This window comes from Monopterus albus, unplaced genomic scaffold, assembly GCF_001952655.1.
Source record: "Monopterus albus unplaced genomic scaffold, M_albus_1.0 scaffold26.1, whole genome shotgun sequence".
Taxonomy (NCBI): domain Eukaryota; kingdom Metazoa; phylum Chordata; class Actinopteri; order Synbranchiformes; family Synbranchidae; genus Monopterus; species Monopterus albus.
Window position 1 is genome coordinate 3,225,190 of NW_018127906.1, and position 22,173 is coordinate 3,247,362.

Sequence of the window (22,173 nt, forward strand, 5' to 3'; positions counted from 1 at the left end):
ATCACTGGAATTTTCATCCTCTGTTGCTCCTACAGCTCCCACCATCGAGTTCGAGCAGGGGGCCTATCAGGTCAGAGAGCCTCCTGGTCCTGATGGCATTGAGGTGCTCAACATTAAGGTGATCCGCCGAGGTGATCTGGACCGGACCTCCAAGATCCGTTGCAGCACCCGGGATGGATCGGCCCAGTCTGGAGTGGACTACAATCCCAACAGCCGAGTGCTCAAGTTCATCCCCGGTCAGTGCTAAAAACTGACATGTGACTAATCAAAAGAAATGGTCCAGACAAGTAACGCCTCACTGTTATTTTCTGTGTTTGAAAATCGAAGGCCTAGTGTGGGTGTTATAGGAGCGCAGTATGACTGGAATCATTTTATTGGTTTCTTCATTTCGTAGGAATGGACCATATCCTGTTCAAAGTGGAGATTCTGTCTAATGAGGACAGGGAGTGGCATGAGTCCTTCTCATTGGTTCTCGGCCCTGACGACCCTGTAGAGGCGGTACTTGGGGAGATCACTATGGCAACAGTGACCATTCTGGACCAGGAGGCTGCAGGCAGCCTCATCCTTCCTGCACCACCTATTGTAAGGAAGCTGTTTACAGGGCTTTAAGCTAAACCGTCTATTTTCCTCTCATCTTAGATTGTCTAGAAAGACAAAAAACGAACTGACACCATAACCTGCTCCTAAACACTCTTTGCTCCTCCCATCACATCTTGTTTCCAAGTGACAACATAAACTACAGATGCCTGGTTGGAACAAACTGTACCAAATACAGCCTCCAGTCTGAAGCTAGCGTTAGCTGGCTAACAGTAAATGTGTCAGTCCAGTAGAACGCTCTGGTTACTGCTGATGTGACACAAAGCACTGACATTACACAAAGCTCCACCTACTCCCAAATTGAAATGATATTAATTCACCGCAAAGATAAAATCCTGACCATGCTAGGTGGCTAATGCTAATAATGACGAACGCCACATCTGAACCCAATCTAAGCATAAGTTTAAACTTTATTGCAAAGTATTATCGTACTTCGACAACACAGGGTAGAGATGCTGGAATAACAACAGAAGGGCTGTAGCCAGCAGAGGGTCATGGAGGAGGGTGTAGCTGAGACACCACATCCTGTCCCATGGTCACTGGGGTTATCAGGCTGTGTAAAATCCAGATTAGATTTTGGTGTGTGGTTGATCTGATGGGGATATGGTCTTGCGATTTTTGTCCAAGCATTCTTGGCACTGTGTATGGAGTTAGAAACAAACTCAAATTGAAATTGACCCATCTCCATCTCGGAATTGTGAAGGATCCTCTAATAAATTCCTGGATCCAGATAATTATCTGGATCAGCACCAAAAGCTAATGAATTGTTCTGTGGCTCATATCCTACCTCTCCAAAGAAAAAAAAATCATTAAAATTCTTTCATAACTTTTAGAGTTATGCTGTGAATAAACAACCCAACAAACACCTGCAAAAACATTCCCTCTGTGACGGAGGTAATAAGAACTCAAAACGACACCAATAAACAAACAAGAAGCAGCAGAGGAGACTAGAACAGGGTGTGTAGTACACAGTTTTTTGAAAGACTTTGCTGGTTTGTTTACAACAGAGGACATATGCGTTTGTCTGTTTCCCGCAGCACTGACAGCTTAATGTGTTGTTTGTAGCACTTACAGAGCCTGGCACTAGAAACAAAAAACATCTCCGCTCCCAGCAAAATTATGCCTCTCCTTTCATTCAGTGACTCCAAAACAGCAGCAGTAAACAAGCCTTTTCCTTCAGGCATTTTTTACAGGCTTTTACATTTTTCATGTATTTAACCAGAAGCATTTACAGTACAATGAGTTCAGCCATTAAATTATTACATGATGGGTGATTTTACTTCTTTACTTTTAATTCTCCTTTTTATCATTAACCATTCTACTTTCTCCACAGGTGGTCTCTCTTGCTGACTATGACCACGTCCAGGAGGTGACCAAGGAAGGCAGTAAGAAAACGCCCTCTCCAGGTTACCCCCTGGTGTGTGTCACCCCCTGTGATCCCCACTACCCCAAGTTCTCTGTGATGAAGGAGCGCTGTGAGGAGGCAGGGATCAACCAGACCAAAGTTCACTTCTCCTGGGAAGTGGCGGCACCCACCGACACCAGCGGTGCCCGGTCCCCCTTCGAGACGGTCACAGACACCACCCCGTATACCAGCATCAACCATATGGTGAGCTGCTGGTTGAGGAGCGAGAAGTACTCTCATTGACACCTCCAGACTCAACTATTTTTCTCTTTTTTATCCTTCTCAAAAGAGATTGTTTTGCTTTGTTTTGATAAAATGCATTTAACCCTCTTTTTTAGAAATGTGATGTTCTTTTGCATCTCTCAGGTCCTGGACAGTATTTATTTCAGTCGTCGCTTCCACATTCGCTGTGTGGCTCAGGCCAGGGATAAAGCTGGTCACCTTGGAACGCCACTGAGGAGCAACATTGCCACCATTGGCACAGAGGGCTCCATCTGCCACACACCTGTTACCACGGGAACCGCCAGAGGCTTCCAGGCTCAGTCTTTCATCGCCACCCTCAAGTATCTGGACGTCAAGCACAAGGAGCACCCCAACCGGTGAGTTGGGACAGGTGGACTGAGACTTTGTACATTGAAGTTTTCACAAAAAGTTAAGCAACTGTTTTTTAAATGTTTCCTATTTTCTGCTCTGTAAATGTCTCTTTAGGATCCACATCTCAGTGCAGATCCCCCATCAGGATGGCATGCTCCCCCTGGTGTCCACTATGCCTCTGCACAACCTGCACTTCCTGCTGTCGGAGTCAATCTATAGGCAGCAGCATGTCTGCTCCAACCTGGTCACCCTCAAAGACCTGGAGGGCCTTTCTGGTCAGACACATATACATGTCACACAAACGCAGACTCAGATAAACACAAATGGACCTGCTGTGCGTCACTTTATGTCAAAGGCCTCCGTAGGGTTGTAACAGGAGATCAAGTGTTAAGCACCATCTACAGCGTAGTCAGCCACGTTTTACAGTCCAAGCTCTTATGTTGGTAAAATAAGCAGAGGTGAAGAGTGTGTTTCCTCATCCACATCTGTTATTTTCTGTATCAGGAAACCTGTTTTATTGCACTTATGCCATAACCACTGATCACAGAAATCCTAATCCTTGTCTGAAAGTTTGTAGTCAGTACAACTCACGGCTAGCTCTGTTTTACCAGAATGATCATCTGGTAATGCAGCATAGAGTAGAGATGTAGCTTGAATCAAAGTGTTTTGCCATGGCACAAAGAGTTTGTGGCTCTGTTCCAGCTAATACAAACTTTAATGACACTGTTCCACAGAGGCGGGTTTTCTGGATGATGTATCCTATGACAGCATCTCTCTGGGACCGGGTTATGACCGCCCTTACCAGTTCAACCCCAATGTCCGGGAGGCCAAGAGCATCCAGCTCTACAAGCACCTCAACCTCAAGAGCTGCATCTGGACCTTTGACGCATACTACGACATGACCGAGCTCATTGACGTGTGCGGGGGCTCCGTCACCGCCGATTTCCAGGTACTGTGTGTAACCCCCAGATAAGTGTGAGGTATGAGGAATGCCCACTGTTAACGTCTGTCACTATGACACCACAGCTGCTTCCTGACTTGGTCTTATACCTGAAGATGTGTAACGCTTTTATTTCAAGCTACCGTTTTGAGTCATTACCAAAATGCAGTCAGTGGTTATCTCCACATATAATTCACTACTCACTTGCTCTGGGGCTTTTGATCATATCACACAGTCTTCATCATCAGAGGTTTTGGCCCATTGTCTTGGAGCTGCAAACTTTCCATTAGGTCTTTTTTTTTTTTCAAGCTGAGACTGACGGAAACAATGTGCAGTATGAAAGCTCCAGAACAGGTGAAAAAGCTGTTAAAGATTGTTTTGTCAGCATTTGTTTCGGATGTCAACAATGGGTTGTCAAGACCCATCTGCCAGCTGGCTCTCACAGAGCTCCAGGTTCCTTGGAACTGTTGACAGAAACACAGATTAACTAAGGCTATAACATCCTTGGTGGAAATAATAGGAGAACTGTGGAGAAAAAAAATTGCATATTTCTCATCAGGAAAGTACTTGTTTACAGTGGTGCTCTAATCCTGGTATAAGCCTGTGAAGTGGTCCCAGAGAACCAGCATTAAAGCATGCTGTTGTTCTCCCAGGTTCGGGACTCGGCTCAGTCCTTCCTGACGGTGCAGGTTCCCCTCTACGTGTCCTACATCTACGTGACAGCACCAAGAGGCTGGGCTTCTCTGGAGCATCACACCGAGATGGAGTTCTCTTTCTTCTATGACACCGTACTCTGGAGGACAGGTCGGGACTGAACACAGTACACATCTGATGAATTGTAGACTAGATAACGAACTTCAATTGAAAATTGGGGGAGCTAATATAGAACGAGTATATGAAATTAAATTTCTAGGTGTTATAGTTGATGATAAATTCACCTGGAAATCTCATATCAGATATATTCAACACAAAATAACAAAAAACATATCGATATTGGCAAGGGTTAGATATATTTTGGACAGGAAAGCACTACGTATTTTGTATTCTTCATTGATTTTACCATACTTGGAGTATGGCGTTGAAAACTGGGGAAATACATACAAAAGCTCACTTCAACCATTGTATATATTACAAAAAAGAGCGATAAGAATTGTGCATAAGATGGGATACAGGGATCACACCAATGGAGCTTTCATACAGTCTAAATTGTTAAAATTTTTTGATTTAGTGGGACACAAGACTGCTGTGTTTATGTATAAAGCCAGGAACAATTTATTACCTGGTGGAATTCAAAAACTATTTAATGAAAGGGAAGGGGGATACAATTTAAGGGGTCAATTAAATTTAAAAATTCATGCTATACGTCCAACCAAAAAAAGATTTTGTATTTCCATAAGTGGGGTAAAACTATGGAATAATTTAAGTGTAGACATAAAAAATAGTAATAGAATTGACGAGTTTAAACATAAATATAAAGGTATGTGTCAATCAAGATATATGCAAGAACAGGCTATATCACTAGCGTGGTGTAGAACAAAATTATCCATGTAGTAATACTGCTTGCAAACCAATGGTAAGATGATGTTATTGGGTAGGACTAGATAAGTCTAACTTCTTCCTACTCCGTTCAAGCATGTACTAGGTATAATAATGCATTTGTGGATTTGTGTGAAATTATGTGTGTTGACATATTGACTGTCGTTACATGTTTGAAAGAATAAATCAAATCAAATCAAATCTTTGTCTGTATTACAAAACAAAATATTAGCAAAGTCATTATGAGAACAGTGTGAATGAACAGTTTAATGGTGCGTTTAATGATGGCTTGGTTCATGTTTGAAAATATCCCCCTCCTGGTATCAGTCTGCTCAGTGGTGCGCTCTGACTTCTTTGGCCGGTGTTCCCTGTCTGTAGGTATCCAGACCGACAGTGTCCTCTCAGCCAGACTGCAGATCATCAGGATTTACATCAGAGAAGACGGGCGACTGGTGATTGAGTTCAAAACCCACGCCAAGTTCAGAGGTCAGTTCACAACATTTCAGATGTTAAGCTTCAAAAGAAGTCAGTAGCTTTTTTGATTTTTCTTTAAAAGTGTCTTATCAATACAACAAATATACTTTGATGAACTAACAGCTGAAAAGTCTTCCATTTGTCCTACTTTCAGGTCAGTTTGTCCTCGAACATCACACTCTGCCTGGACACAAGTCCCGCCTGATGGCTCCCGACCACCTCGGTGGTGTGGAGTTTGACATGCAGCTGCTGTGGAGCGCCCAGACCTTCGACTCACCGTACCAGCTGTGGAGGGCCACCAGCTCCTACAGCAGGTCAGCAGATTCATCCACAGCCAGAGGGCGTAAATGGTCCTGATGTGGAAATTTCAAATTGCACTGTGTATAGGCATTATACATTTTGCATCCGATTTTATTTAGGAACATGTAAATGTCAGTCATGATATTTACAGAATAGCAAAAGGCAAACAACAACTGGAGCTTTGTTCCAGAGTTACAGTTTGTAGAAATCATGAGATTTGGAGATTAGCTGAAAATAACAGATTATAAATCTTTTGATTAGTCTAATGAAGTCAGCATGAAGTCACCCTAAGGAGTTCTTAATCACATCTACAGAGAGTGAAGCTTCAGTGTCTCCAAAGGAAACGGCAGCCAACAAAATAGAATAGATATACAGCAGTTAAAACAGATGTACCATTTATACATCTGACACTACACACTGTCACCAACACAAAGGACAGGACCTACATCTTAAAACCTTAAAACCAGGGGGTGCCAGACCCAGGCGACACAAGTCACATTTTGTTTAAAAAGCCAATAGCTGATGGAATAAAAGACCTCCTATCTACGTATTTGTACCACCTGCTGGAAGATAAGACCCCCATCCCGACGGAAGCAAGTCAAACTGTAAGAGATGCCAGGGACCTGATAAGATGACCTGTGCCTTCTGTAGGACTCTAATCTGCTACAGGTGGCTCAGATAATTCAGCTAACATTCATAATTCTTCTTAGCAAAGTTTTGTTCTTCATACTAAGATTGCCAACCAAGAAGCCCCTCATATTCATAAGTTCATCATGAAAACTAATGACTCTTCTAACCTTGCGAATGTAGGGATTGCTATAAAATCCTTAAATGATGTGTTTGACTCCCGGGCAAGTCAGGATTTTATCTGATCCTCTGGATTTCAGAAGACTCGAAGATTAAGAATCGACCCCTCAGTTTCTCACTGCTTGATAATAATCCTTTTGTGTTGTTTTAATGTGTAACAGGAAGGACTACTCTGGAGAGTACACAGTGTTTTTGATCCCCTGCACTGTGCAGCCCACTCAGCCCTGGATCGACCCCGGGGACAAGGCCCTGTCCTGTACCGCTCACGCTCCAGAGAAGTATGTGCCCATGCAGCTGTAGAGACCCAGAGCATTCTCATATAGTATATTTGTTACTGAAGTCCAACTTGAGTCCGGTGTTCCTTTGAGCACAAGTTCTGAATTGTGTTGTTGCTCTCCGACAGGTTCCTTGTACCGATCGCCTTCCAGCAGACCAATCGGCCCGTGCCTGTGGTTTACTCTCTCAACACGGAGTTCCAGCTGTGCAACAATGAGAAGGTGTTCATGATGGACCCGGCAACGGCTGATGTCTCCATGGCTGAGATGGACTACAAGGGAGCGTTCTCCATGGGTATGACAGTAGAGTTTGTGGAAATAAACTGAAGTAAACCTCTTAAATGTTGCTCAGCTGTCACTAAAGATTTTGAGTGAACTTTTTCTAACAGTGGCAGACTCGCTGATTCGTTTGATAAAAGATCTGTCAAATTTCCTGGACTTGAACCATATTTTTTCAATTATATGCCTCATGACCTGCAAAAGTAGCTGTCTTTAATACATTTATTGGGCTTTGGGCTTTGAGCCCTCTTGGTAGTGTTTTATTCGAAGGTGAGCTGCATCTGGTTCACAAGATAATGCAATCTTTATTTAAAGTCATTCAAGTAACAGATCAAGACTGATGGGAAGGTTTTTCATACATACGCTCAAATATTTTTGTGCCCATGCTGCCCCCTGCAGGCCAGACTCTGTATGGCCGGGTGTTGTGGAACCCAGAGCAGAACCTGAACGCAGCCTACAGACTGCAGCTGGAGAAGGTTTACCTCTGCACCGGCAGGGACGGATACGTCCCCTTCTTTGACCCAACAGGGACGCTGTACAATGAGGGGCCGCAGTACGGCTGCATCCAACCAAACAAACACCTCAAACACCGCTTTCTCCTGCTGGTACAAATATTTAGGCTTACTTTGTTCTACTCTAGTCAGTGGTACATGTTTAAAGAGTGAGGTAGATATCATTACCAAGGTCATTAGTAAATATTAAATACCAAAATATTTAGGTTTCACACTGTCACCGCTCTAAGAACTCAAGTATTCAGATAATGAAAAGGTTTAACAAATTAAACGCAATGTCCATAGCATCAATTACATCAGTACAAGAGCATCTGTTCCAATAATTATTTATTCTGATCAGTTCCACTTTTCTGCCATGTCTGTGCGCTGACCTGCTGTTGAAGTCGACACATTCTGCAGTTGTTTCACAATAAAAGATTTTCAGGGAAGGAACGGAATTACTGGAAACATCTTATTGTGAAACACAGCAGCACAAGAAACAGGGCCAGGTCAGAAACAAAGGCTCAAGTAAAGGTTTTCTCTTCAGTAAAGATAAATCAATGTCTTGGAGAATCTGTGGTGCTTCTTTTCCTTTAGGGAAGTTGTAGCTAGGACCTGGAGTGCAGATTGAACATGTTCAGAAAACACTGCCACAGCACTGTCTTCATCAGAGAAGCCTCAGGTCCTGGCCAGGGAGAAATCTGATTAAAGGCTGTATGTTTCCATAGTGGAGATTTTCTCTAGTTAAATATGTACTTTAGCAGTGAGGTCACCTTTACCCCAGTTCTTTTTACAGCACAGTAGCAGCTGCTCAGAGCTCTGATCTCTTCATGCTTCTTCTGCAGGATCGTAAACAGCTGGACGTCTGTGACAGATTCTTTCACGATGTTCCCTTTGAGGCTCATTTTGCCTCCGACATCCCGGAGCTGCAGTCTATGACAGCCATGCCGGGTGTCGACGGCTTTACAATGAAGGTTGATGCTCTCTACAAGGTGTGTGGGATCACATCATGGCAGGGAAAGCTAGACGCTAGCTGGTGGTCACAGTGGTGCATTTAGCAGCTAAGGAGCCAGATGTTTCCCTCTGGTGTTAGTGGACAGCAAAGCAGCTAAAAAGAGAGTATTGAACTTAAAATCAGTGGGTGGACACCAAAACACTACTCTGCATGAAGGCTAATGTCGCTCTGTGTTTGCTGGATGTGTAACTAGGCAACTGTTTGCTAACATGTTCATCACAAGTCAAAAATTGTAGAATCTATAGTGGTTTTCTGAATGGAAATCTGGAATAACTGGGGAAGTCTCCTTCCATCGATAATGCTCTCCTTTTCTCTCTGTGTTGACTGACAGGTGGAGGCAGGGCACCAATGGTACCTACAGGTGATTTACGTGATCGGCCCAGAGACACGGACCAGCCCCAGGATTCAGCGCTCGCTCACTTACCAGCTGAGCCGCCCCAAACGGGACCTGGTGGATCGCAGCGGGCGCCTGACACTGGACGAGTCGCTCATCTATGACAACGAGGGCGACCAGGTGAAGAACGGCACCAACATGAAGTCGCTCCGCCTGGAGGCCGGGCCTTCCGCCACCTTTAACGCCCACATAGGCAGCTCAGTGGGCGGGGGCGTGGCTGCCGTCACCCTGCTGGTCCTGGTTCTGCTAGCGTCCTGCTTGCTGTTCCGCCGCTGCCGACGGTCGGCCAAGAAGAGGAGCAAGAAGACTCTGAAAGTCTACGAGGAGTATCCACTTAACACTAAGGTGGAAGTGTGCATGGACAAGTGTGTGGAGAAGAACTTTAGCACCAAGCACTGCACAGTAAGGAACATCAACATCCTCAACCGCAACCAGGAGGCCAACAGCAAGGCCAAGGTCAAACAGGTCAACCTGGAGATCAAGCTCCACAACAACCTCAATGACGGCACTGAGGTCTGAAACACTGACGAGGAGGAGGAGGAATTCGAATTTGAAAAAGGTATTTTTTAAAAGAAAGTTTGTAGCTAAGGAACAAAATGTTTATTAACGTATTTTTATACCACTTTGAAAAAGGGAAGAGTAACGTGCAGATGGCAACACAGCATTTTAATCATTTCACAACTGAGCTACCTCAGGAATCCACCAACCACTCCTCTGCGTCCAATCACCCACACTCCACCTGGAACCACTGTCCATGACGTGAACATCCTTCTTAGCGCCAAAATGGTGACTGGTAGCTCATACACTGGTGATTGTCTCTTCTGTGCTGCATCGAGTCATTTCACTGCTACTAAGTGTCACTACTGTGTTGTGGCAGCCGCTGTAGAAGACCTGCCCTCAGCTGGCAGTCACTGTTTCTGCAGGTGAATGAAAACCTCTGACTAAACAGAACAGAACAGAACTACATTTTGCTGTGGAGCGACTTCTACATCGGCTGCAGCTGCTTCTGACTGTGTAAAAGTATTACTCACTTTCGGTGTGCTGCTGTCGCCTGAGGCTGAATGAGTGCAGTGTAAATAATAACAAAAATTAATGACACCAAGTGCAATTATGCCATAACCTTTGTTAATCTTTCCCATGTGAGCAGTAAATCATTTGCATTTTAAGAAAATGTGTATTTCACGCCTTACTAAGAGATGAACTGTCACGTTGAGCAAATGATAACTTCTGGTTTCAACACAGTCTTCTTGTGTTCATTCTGTTCTCTGACAGCTGCGAACATTAAGTGCCATGCAGTATTTTTTTTCAGTGTTCTCCTTTTCCCAAGAGTGAGAAAATGGATATTTCCATGCCACTGTTTGGACAGCAAACGTTTCGATCCCGTCCACGCCACAGAGCGCTTTAGCCTTACTACTGCTCTAAATTAGTCACTTTTAAAAACTATGTATTTTATAAGAGACATGTGTCTACTTGCCTTCACTTCACCAAAAGACACAGTCCTTCACTTTTTATTTACACCCACTCAAGTCCCACTCAGATGTTTTTAAAGTATTACTGTTAGTCTCTCCTGATGTATTATGTTACACCCAACTACTGATGTACCCCCCCATGTTACTGTAATATTTTTGTGACACTGATTGGAGAGCACTGCAAAAGAAAAGACGCTGAAGCGTCTTTCTCACCATCTAATCCCACCTCTTCCTTCAAATGTGTGCCTATCAAACACAATGGGAACTGGGAATTCTGGGAAATAACATTATATTTTTGGTGCTATCATTTTGTGGAAAATAACTACGAAGCTATCAATATGATGCCTGTATTTGGTGCCTTTTTTAGTAATAAAAAAATCAAAATCCTATGATTGCCCTGTCTTAAATGTTTAGTTTGTATGGCTTTTATTTGGTGCATTAAATGCATGCAAACTCACTTCCTCCTTTCTTTCAGATTCTTACACAAATATTTTAACATGTGCTGTGAAAATGTCAAATGTATTTGTGATATTTGCTAATGTTACTCAACAAACTGAATGCCCAACTCTTCCAGGAGGTTCGAACTGGCACATTTACCTGAACCTGCTGAATGATGACCAATCTGTATGTTTCTGTGTATTCACACACCAACAGGTGGCAGCACACAGCCAGACAATAATAAGTGTGTCAGGGAGGAAAGACACCCCCGTCCATGCCGGAACAGGATATGTCCACACATGGGACTTTATACAGTCATGTGATCCTGCTTTGCTCCTCCTCATCTCTTATGTAATCCCCATTTCAGCCATGTGCTCCCCCTATAACCACTGACCTGAATATGTTAATTGTGACCAGTTACCCACAGAAGTCAACATTTTCCTCCTCTACCAAGTGATGTATAGATGACAAAGGTGACTTTGAGTAACACTGCACATGAAGGAATTAAAGTCTGCTGAAGAATATGGTGGATTATCCAGCCTACACACATGCCTTTGTTCACAAAGCCTGTAGTTCACAGCGGCAGCTGTCACACAACTTCCTCATTGGCAGTGCCTGGTGATAAATGACATTGTTTTTCCACTGCGAACCATCTTTAAAATTAAAGGGAGAGAGATCATACTTCATACTGAAGAAGTAACCCATGCCTTAAAAACAGCAATGCTTCACAGGTAGAACAAAGATACAGATGAAGGCTGTGATTCTGGATAATGATGCTTAATAATGAACAAGATGATAAATGTGAGTGAGGATGACACATTACTCCAGCATAGCCCGGGGTTGGTTTATTTCTTTATGCATTCTTTCCAGTCTGTTCTGTGTTCTCCTTCCTCAATCACACTGCCTAGTCTGGCTGCCACTCACGCTGCCCTGTCATAGATGAGCATTGTCTGGGCACTTCTCATGGAAGCATGTTATTCTAGGAGCAACAACAACAACAAAAAAAACCCCACAACAAATAGGCTTACTTAGCAAAAACGCTAAATCGATTGATACCAGCTTCTCAGATGTGAAAATTTGCTAATAAACTCCACATTTTTGGGGAATAAGGGGCCTTTTTTCACTTTATTCTAATATTACAGTATATAAACTGCAGGGCTCCGGACTCCCAAGTGATCAGTCGCATTTTGTGACCAAATTTTTTAAAGCTGCGACTGACTTTTTTCAAAGTTGCACTGAGTGTGACTGCAAAATAAATGGATGTTAAAGAGTAATAACACCCTCACATTCTGTTTAAAGCCTCTTCAAGCATATAGTAGCAGAGGTGTCCTTGTGACTAATGTGTTACACTTATGGTCAATAGTCAAGGGGACTGAATGTAGCTAGCATTTGACTGATGAAAGGGAGTAGGCAATGTAAAGCTTATGTTACGTGTAAATGTCATATTTGCTCCCATATACAGAGGAGGCGATAGCTGTCAATCGGTGTGTTGACAACAGTATGTTAACAGGGCTGTCACTCCAAATTGCTCTCAAAAATAAGTGAGACCCAATAATACAGATCTCACAGCAAATGCGCTGGTGGGGGTTGGAGTGGGGAGAGGCTTTTACATTCCTACCAATGTTGAGACAAAACCTATGTCCATGTTTATGTGCATAACTTCATTCATTCATTCATTCATTCATTGTGCCTTCTTAGCTTCACAGGGCTTCCATACTTTGTCCACTTACACCAATTATAACAATAGAGGGGGCGGGGCCACGTCAGGTTAGGTTGTTACCATCATTGGGTAAATAACAAACCACCCACTTAAGCCTTCTGTGGGAGTCATGAGAAGTTTACCGTTAGCAAAGCTGGCACGGAGTCGATACAGATGAACCTAAAGAAAACAATTTCGCTGGCGGGTTTTTGATAAGCGTCAGACACTCACTTGTATCAGGCTCGGACACCTACTTTTTTTTTTTTTTTTTTTTTATCAAATCAAGGCCCTTGTTGCGGAACTCTAGCGAAACTCGTTAGCCGCTAAGTACCGTAGCTAGCGAGTTAGCTAGCCGCTTTGCCCAAGTGAAGTGAACAAGTCGCGGTGTGTGAAGATAACGAGACCGTGGTTACTTTTGGAGGGCTATCGGGTTGGATATATTCCGTTGAGGGATCGGTTGCCACCAGAGGAGGTGGTATAAACATTAGTGCAAGCTGTATTGCTGTGCTTCTCCCCTGCCCTCATTTCATTGTCGGTGAAGCGTCCTGACTGCACACCGCTGAGCCCGTGCTTGCTAGCATCAGCCAGCTAGCGCGATGTGTCACATTAGCTAACGAGCCTATCACACTTTTTGTTTTTGACCATTTTTGTGAGTGGAGGCTGTCAGTGTTCGAGCACTAGGACACCGACAGGGTGTATCATTCCACCGTGATGCTTGAATATTAACTGTACTTTAATGTCGTATCACCCGATAGCAAGTAGTCCCTCCAGGAGAACCGGACACGGAGCATGCAGGAGAAGAAAACATTTCAGATAAGTAGATAGGAGACGTCGGACACAACTGAGTTCAATTGGACTGTGGGTAATTTACCACCAAACAGGGACTGTATTTGGTGGGCGGACTGACAGAGACAGTAAAAGATGAAGAAGTTTTCCAGAATGCCAAAGTCCGAGAGCGGCGGACTCGGAGGAGCGTCCGGCTCCGGCTCCAGCTCCGGAGTCAGCAGCTACTTTGGGAAAGTGTTTGCAGTCGGCCGATATCAAGTCACCGTGGAAGAGCTTATTGCAGAAGGTATGTACAGTAGCTCAACATAGCAGTGCCTGCTCAGTAACCTTTCACACAGTAACCACCCCAATATTTTCTGGGACACACCCGCCGTCCACCGTTTGGAGAGAACAACACACTGATAACGCAGAAAAGCAACTTCTTCAGCTTGGTGCCTTTTATGGGTTGGTAGTTGGCTTGCACTTCACAATTTTCCTCTAAACGGCTTGTTATTGCCCAAGAAATTATCTGCAAAGTAATTGAAATAGATTGCTCTCCCCTTCCAGTGCTTTGCTACTTAAAGTGGGACACCAGGGACTTGGTTCTAGGCTGGATATGACTTTTCCCCATGCAGCTGCAGTTTACAGTACAAGATTCAGCCATTAAATAAAACAAACAGACAAAAAACCTTATCCAGCATGTTGTCATTTGTTGTTTAGTTTTGCTCCATGGGGATTTTTAGGGTATATAAAACATTTTGATGGCTTTTCAGTAGTTAAAATGCATAAAAACTAGTTTCTGTGCAGGACTTTTGAGAAATTTAGTTTTATGTGCAAATTTGATGAGACTGAAACATTACAACAGTGTTTCTTGCATAAAGAGGTAAAAGATGACTTGTGTCTGCCCAGTACAGCTCTTGAGGATGACTTCAGAGACGAGACATTCCCTTCATGCTTTATTATAACAGTGCCCTGTGCTCAGAAATGTCAAAATGGGAACCTCCTCTATGCACAGTCAGAATCAGGAAGTGTGGACACACACATTTCACAAAACAGCAGTTATTTCACAAATGGTTCATTGCCTATCGCATTATATTAACTGGAAACGTCCCAGCTAACTCGGCTTGACCATTCAGTTGCCTGATTGGTCATCAGGGGTTTTGTTTACTAGGAAGTAGTCATGTTTAATTGTCTTTATTACAGAATAGGAATAATTAGTGAAAAGTGTAGTTGAATTTACCCAATCAGAACAACTTCCACAAATATGTTGTAGTCTTTATTGAGCACTTACTTTTAAAAGATCTAGGTAAGCTAGGTTGTTTTGTGGAGGGATGGCAGTACGGGACAGACAGTTTAATAGCGCTTTTTATTAAATAAAATAACTGATTGCTGTCTGTAGTTTTTCAGGTTTTATGAAGTCAAATTGAGCCCAAATAATACAAACTTGGAGGAGTTTAGATAGGTGAAAGGGAAACAAACTCACATTTAGTGTGGAAGTACTGTATCTCTGAATAAAGAGTGCTAAGTAAACATTTCAGATGTGACAAACATGCCCCTTTAGGAAACACAACACTGTAAACATGCTGTAGTGAGACTGTAAACCTGATCTCGCCTGCCAAAAAAAAAAAAAAAAAAAAACACAACCCGTCCTGCAAGCTTTGCTGAGTGATGACAGTGTGCTGTCATTAATCATGTGAAGGAAATGACTGAGTCTGGTTTTGCAACCAGGAGCACAAGGTTACGTTGTGACCGTTGCTCATCATTCTATCCACAGGTTAGAGCTGGGTGTCAGGGCTGCATAGTTAATCCTATAACTGTTTTATTTTACTTTGAAATAGACAATATGTCAAAGTAAGACAAAATTATAATATTGCTCCTCAGTCATCTAGGTGGAAGGAGCACTAGAGCAAACACAAACAGAAGTACTATTACTTAACTGACATTTTTGTTCACTTAAAACCTGCTTGTGCATTCAGAATGAATTTTACTGCTTAATTAGTACCAAAAGCATGCGAAACAGTGCCAAAAGAGGAAAGGGCAGAGTTCAACCTGTGTTTTGAAAGTAGAATCGAGTTAAACAAGTTCCTTCAGTATTAGTTACCCATTTACCTTGTGCTTATACTCTAAATGATATAATTTAAAAACAAAGAAGTACAATCCTTCAATAACAACCTTTGTAAGCAGAAATCAAACAACTGCTAATAAAATGTGAGAACAAACTATAAACTTCTCTGTTACAGTAGCAAGAGTAAATCAGTCTGCTTCCATCCTGCAACTGCTTTGCTTGTATTTGTGAGGTAAATGCACACTTACATGAGCAGCTTGAGGATGCATTCATTTAAATGTAGCACTTTATAGTGTCATGAGTGCATAGGGAGCCGAGTACATTCCTCTGTCAGTACTGGTGCCATGTGCTACCCAGTGAGCAGCACAGGACCTCCAACCAGCTGCAGCTCATTCTTGTCTGGGGTTTGTAGGTCGGTGGCTGGAGCCACATGGCAGGTAACCAGCCATCATCTGGAGATCCTGTTCTATTTAAAGATCTCTTTTGCTGGAAAAGTGACAAAAATAATGGGTTACATTTGGGTTTTTACCTGCCATAGCTAAAATGTTCACTAGCAAACCTTAGAGGGCACATTGCAGTTGTATTGATCTGTGTTGCAGTTTGTTAGAAGTGAATGTGAAATTTGAGTCCTCTGCAGAAGTGTGGATGTATGTGTAAAGTGATACTAGCGCTGTTACCATAGCAGTAGCTCTTCCTCAAAAAGTTCAGCACGACAAAATCAGACACACGAAAAACCACAATATAAGGCGATGCTCAGTTATCTATTTCTTCCTGTGTCATTTATCGTTTTAAACACCAGATAAGGCAAATTCTGTCATTTAATTTCCTGCCTATCTTTTCATGAAGACATGCAGTGAGGTTCATTGTTTTGCACAGCCTTGATCAGGATCACAAACCTGCTGCTAGTCAGGGTTTGGCACTGTCAGTTGTGTGATCCATGTCTAGGTACTGAATGGACCATGTGATGTTTTCCCACTCCTTTATTCAACTGTTACCCAGGTGCTGTGTCAGATTAATGAAGAGTATGAAATTGCCCTTAGAGCCAAACACATGTCTATACTAATCAACCACACATTAAAACCACCTGCCTAATATTGTGTAGTTCCCCCTCATACCGCCACAACTGCTCTGACCTGTCAAGACATGGACCTCACAAGACCTCTGAAGGTGTTCTGTGGTCCATTAGACCGGGCTGCCTTCTTCCTTTGCTCCATGATCCAGTTCTGATGTCCACTTTGGTCACAGCAGTGGACAGGGATCAGAATGTGCTTTCCGACTGGTCTGTAGCTACTCTGCCCTGTACACAGCGAGCTGTGATGCACTGTGTTCTGACACCTGTCTGTCATAGCCAGCACTAAGGTTTTCAGCAGATTGCGTGACAGTAGCTCTTCTGTGAGATCAGATCAGACGGGCTAGCCTTCGCAACACTGAGCCAGGGGCACCCATGACCCTATTGCTGGTTCACCGGTTATCCTTCCTTGGACCACTTTTGATAGGTACAGACCACTACAGATGGTGAACACTCCACAACATGCGCCAGCCTGGGAGAGCTCTGACCCAGTCAACTAGCCACTACTGTTTTCCCCTTGTCAAAGTTGCTCCTTGCGCAGCCCAGTTTTCCTGCTTCCAACACATCAACTTCAAGAACTGCCTGAAATGTCAGTGGTTTTCATATCGATCAGGTGGCTGATGAAAAACATGTTTAAATGATTGGGTACCTTTATACAGAATAAGGCAAGCATCACCATCTCCTCCAGATATATTCAAAATGAAACTTGCATCAAGTTCTCAAGTTCTCTTGACACCATATCATTAGCATTTATTTTCACTGACCAATCTGCAGAGCATGGCAATTCCTCCATCAAGTTGGGACATTGTCTTTTCCTTCCACTGCTCTTTAACTTCTGTCGTTTCTTCTGACATCTGATGCTGTCTCCAAGAGGAACACAGAAATGACATGTAGCAACAGGATGCATCTGTGAGCATGTCACCCTTTCTCCACTAACTCTTATCGTTCAGGCTTCCTTGTCTGGAAGCGTCTGCCCGGATGTTTTGTAAATGTGGAAAAATAAATTTTGATAGATTATGGGTTTGGAAAAGTTTAATAGCTGCATAAAAAGCCAGACAGTTGTGGGATGTCATACTATGAACATACTAGACCTGTGAATCTTTGACCCACCATCGATATGCATGTCTTTATTTCCTGGCAAAAAAGAATGCTTGGAAAAGTAAAAGGATTAAAATATGGTTAATATGAAGGACACTGTTCTCTTCCTCTTACTTGTACACATTAGTTGATCGACCCATTAGAGGTGTCTGTCTGTATTCCAGATGGGAAATGGCCAGTTCTCCCTCTTTTGGTTTTATTTAGATTTTTTTTTTTTAAAGTCTGTTTTAGCAGGCACACACACTGTTCCCAAACTGGTCGCTCTGTACCTCGAGTCAGAACATTTCATCAAGCTATTTGCTGAGCAGCCGCTAAGCATTTAACAGATAACTGCCTCTGGAACATGCCCTGCTGTTAGCTTCAGTTGCATAATGGCCTTTATGTCACCATTATTTATTCACCAGACCAGGTTCATTACGGGACTGCTGTGTCTACTGCAGGTACAAGGCAAACATTTCATGTTTGCATATGTTGGTAGAGTTTTGGTAATATTTTGCAGCTTCTTTCTGATTAACAGGAAGACCTTGGCTCAGTGATTTCACTTTGTTTGCGGTTTTAGAAGCATGTTAACAACAAGGTTGTAATTTATCACTGCCTCTTATCAGGGTCACCTATTTTCTAAGCATCAGAGAATTGCGGGTTTTGTGCTTCAGTTCTTCCCTGTGCTGTTCCTGCATCTTTTTAGTCTTCTTCATATAGAAAGCTTCCTAACCGTCCTGACTCTCAGCGGACTTGTCCTCTCATCCTTCTTTATGTATAAACTTAAAACACTTTCCTCTGAACATGCTGACTTCACACTAATTTGCCTCGTTTGCATGCTGTCAGCAGAATCTTGAAATGTTTACGCTGTGGTCTATACTGGTGCTCTGGAAGTCGCAGGCTGAGAAGATGAGAGCAGCTAAGACTTGTAGCCTTGGTTGCAGGGACTCCCTGATCACAGCAAGCTACAGTTCATGTCGAAAGCAGAAAGTCAGACACTGTTTCCATGCAAACAGCCTCTGTGTTCACAGTGAACACGTGTCTGTTTTACCTTGTCCTTTGCCGTTTGAGATCTGGACAGACGCCATGCATTCAACACAGGCTTATCTGCCTCCGTGCTAGTAGAAAGTTGCAGAACAAATCAGTCAGTTCAAATGCAGGTTTCCTCATGTCATATGCAGTGATGTTGGAGGGCACTGTCTAACTGCTCTGGTTCAGACTGGAAAGAGCACATTGTTGAACCAATGCAAGAGACAACTTTTTATCCTTTGTGTCCTCAAGCAGGTATCTGATTGGTTAACACAGGTCACCTTTTTTGCTGGAAAACCCTGTATTATTCGTTTTTTTATGCCTGCCCCATTCAAATGAAAAAGAGGATCTGTGGTTTTCTGTCTGAACACAGACTAATGCATCGCTCCCTGAGGAAGCATCTGCAGTCTTTATACAGTTCCACTCCTTTATTCCACTGTTTCCTGTCTTTTGTCTGTATATTGAACATTTATTGAAAACAATGTTCAGTCAGTCTTTTAATAATCAAATTGATTTACATCTTGTGTAAACCAATGAACTGAGTCACTCTTTTTAAGTTATGCTTTGCTCGGACAACAACTTTTGTGGAACAGTAACACACAATCATCTTGATACAATCCACCTGAGGTTAGATGAATAAATTTTTGGTTGTCATGAAGGCCTGAGTCAGATAAATGCCTTCTGCGTTTGATTTGGGTAGCTTATAGCTGCAGCCACATGTTGTAAGTTGATTGAAACGAGCGCGGGTATAATTGCTTTGCTTTTCTCCTGTGGCCTGAGAGGAGCTTCATCAGTCATGGCAGTGCCGGTCAGTGTTCCTTTTGAATGACCTGTTTGATCCTCCCTCTCTGCTCGGGGAGGACGGTGACGGTGCATCCCGTCTACATTATTAGCATACTGTACTGGTAATGAATAGGCACAATGTGCCCCTTTGTTTTCTTATTCTAGCACCCTAGAAAGAATGCTGGTACGATGTAGCACTTGGTCCTGTGACTGGCGTCACTGCCTTTCTCCTTGCTCATTGAGGCCTTCTGTGTCTGTCTCACGGCACTGCCAGCCCTCCCTTCTTTGTGAAACTGCAAATGAATGATTTTCTACCAATTCATCACCACCCGATCTGAGGAGGGCCTCAGCCAAATGTGGATAATAACCCAGGTCATATGAGGCACCAAACAGAAGATCATTGATTCACTTCAGTGTACTCTGTGATGGTTTTGCCTCGTTGGTTGGTGTATTGACAAACTACGAAGATATGAGCACCCCATATTTGACATGCACCTCTATCATTAGGATCATCAGTGAGTTTTAAGAGCTAATGCAGCATAATTTGAATAAATAACAGCAGTACCCCGGCAAGGCTTACTGCTTTGTGAAAAGGTTTTATCAAAAAAATATTTGGCTGTACTGACCTTGAATGAGGACAGCTTTTATGAATATGCTTGTTTTTTCATGTGCTCCATCTTTAAGTGTACTTAGTTCAGGGGTAGAAATGAATTTTTTTTTATTTTTTTTTTTATCTTTCTAGGATGTAATTGACAGCATACACAAACATTTAAGTTTCCTTTATTGAAAGTTTTGTTATTAAAAATAGGATAAAATGTATTAAATAAGTTTAATAAGTCTCTCTTTTTCCTCACTCAAACAAATTTCAAAATAAGTTTTCCGGGATACAGTACAAAACCTTTTAAAATTTATTTAAATTTTTATTTATTTTTACAAACCTCCAACTAAATTTTAAGTGCAGTATTTGTAGTCTACTTCCCCAAATGTAAACGGGTGCAACAGGTAATGGAAATGAGAACGTCTGTTACCTCAGTCCTATTGAACATGCAGTTCTTTTTAAAGTGTGCGTGTGTGTGTGTGTAGTTGCTGTATGTTGTCATGGGTTGCTGTACACATGCATGGATTTCAAGTGTAGTCAGTAATTTCCTCTGTGTCCTATTTGTTGGAGATTGGGACCATAGCTTTCCTTCTCCAAGGTGCTTCTGTAGGCTCCTCTGTGCACTGTATATACACAAAGTGCTTCTAGCGCACTAATGAACATGTGCTCGGTATAGACATGAGCATGATCCCTGTGTGAGATGCTACACACTGCACATGCTGTGCTTTCAGTTTTTGCCACTGCATGTGTGATGTGAACCATGATGCTTATAAAAACGAAATGGAAATCTCAGAGTGATCGGCCGGTCACTGGTCACAGCCGACCAAGTTAAAACTGACCAGTTCCAGTCTCCAGTCAATCCATCTGTGTGTCTTTATTCAGAGGTCTCAGAATAAGTCTGGATGTGCTACAGAACTGTATGCATTATTTATATGCATACAGAAGCCTTATCAGTCCTTTTTGATAAACAAAGAACTGTAGTTTTAAGTAAGTCCATGTAACACAGTAGACAGTTGCTACCAAAACAACCACGTTTTCTGGTCTGTGCTAGAAACACTTAAGTGCAGATTTGAAACTGATCATAGGCTCATGACAGTGGCTTGCACATGAGGGCACTTGATTGGATGATGAGTCATTCATCATCTGAATGATAGGCTCGCTCTTCATCACTGAGGCTGTGGACACTGTAAACAACTTGGAGCCAACATGTCACTGCAGCCTGCCAGAGGGTGTGTGGAATAGAAAACATGCCTATTACCAGTGTGAAGCAAAATCACGCCTGTTTCTGGGTGTAATGCCAAATCAGCATCAGAAGGACTTGGTAAATGTTAGGTTTGTGGTTAGAGCTCTGCTTAAAGACATGGTTTTTGTCCTGTTTGGGTCATCCTTGTTGGTTAAGGAGCCACATGTACTCTGTAAATCTATACTGAGTCACATAGCGGATTATTACTGCTGCGCTGTTTCCTACAGCTTGAAATTATATTTCAGCTTTTATGCGTTGCTGTACATTTTAGTGTATGAGCCTAAAGTTGTGCATAGGCTGTGCCTGTTGCCTTTCTTACATCTCATTGTGGAGGCTTTTTTGGCAGTTGTCTTGTATTACATTTATTTTTTGGTTCTTCTGGGTGTGGATGAACAAATGTTAAAGTCACAATTGATAAAAAAAGAGCTGATTTTAAGTAGCTGCTGTCATTAACAAGTTGCGCTTCTTAAAGGTTTAGTTGGGCAGAGTTGATGGTGCAGGCCTGAAACTGCATTTCAAGTTTAGAAAGAGCCAGTTTGTTTAGAAGGTAGGTTGTGTAACCTGCTGTATGTCAACTTCACTAAACTAGCACATGGAGTATATGTACACTGCGACCTTGGCAGGCCAGTTCGTTTTTGGTGGTTTTTGTGTAGTTTCATTGGAAAGCGCTTGTTTTAAAGAGATTCAGGTAAACTCTGGGCCCAGGGCTTGCTTCACTACTTACTTTACACTATCCCTAAAGACCAACTGTTGCGTCTGATGAGACCCACAAACATTTTGCAGGCTGACCGACACTGACACCTACCCATTCTGGCATTATTGTGCTTGAAT

At 42.7% G+C, this 22,173-nt stretch overlaps 2 protein-coding genes across 2 annotated transcripts in view; both read left to right on the plus strand.

The window, feature by feature from the left end:
* The window catches only part of fras1 (Fraser extracellular matrix complex subunit 1), a 212,874-nt gene extending 201,949 nt beyond the window's left edge, over positions 1 to 10,925 (plus strand). Inside the window, exons 60-73 of the mRNA XM_020595163.1 lie at positions 36 to 236; positions 395 to 582; positions 1,931 to 2,206; positions 2,369 to 2,601; positions 2,711 to 2,871; positions 3,331 to 3,545; positions 4,190 to 4,340; positions 5,451 to 5,558; positions 5,701 to 5,860; positions 6,815 to 6,931; positions 7,057 to 7,223; positions 7,607 to 7,812; positions 8,544 to 8,690; positions 9,045 to 10,925. Of these exons, the coding sequence (XP_020450819.1) occupies positions 36 to 236; positions 395 to 582; positions 1,931 to 2,206; positions 2,369 to 2,601; positions 2,711 to 2,871; positions 3,331 to 3,545; positions 4,190 to 4,340; positions 5,451 to 5,558; positions 5,701 to 5,860; positions 6,815 to 6,931; positions 7,057 to 7,223; positions 7,607 to 7,812; positions 8,544 to 8,690; positions 9,045 to 9,626 (2,912 nt within the window). The 3' untranslated portion in view covers positions 9,627 to 10,925. The remainder of the gene's footprint in view (positions 1 to 35; positions 237 to 394; positions 583 to 1,930; positions 2,207 to 2,368; positions 2,602 to 2,710; positions 2,872 to 3,330; positions 3,546 to 4,189; positions 4,341 to 5,450; positions 5,559 to 5,700; positions 5,861 to 6,814; positions 6,932 to 7,056; positions 7,224 to 7,606; positions 7,813 to 8,543; positions 8,691 to 9,044) is intronic.
* Positions 10,926 to 13,022: 2,097 nt separating this feature from the next.
* The window catches only part of bmp2k (BMP2 inducible kinase), a 43,845-nt gene continuing 34,694 nt past the window's right edge, over positions 13,023 to 22,173 (plus strand). Inside the window, exon 1 of the mRNA XM_020595081.1 lies at positions 13,023 to 13,785. Within this exon, the coding sequence (XP_020450737.1) occupies positions 13,635 to 13,785 (151 nt within the window). The 5' untranslated portion in view covers positions 13,023 to 13,634. The remainder of the gene's footprint in view (positions 13,786 to 22,173) is intronic.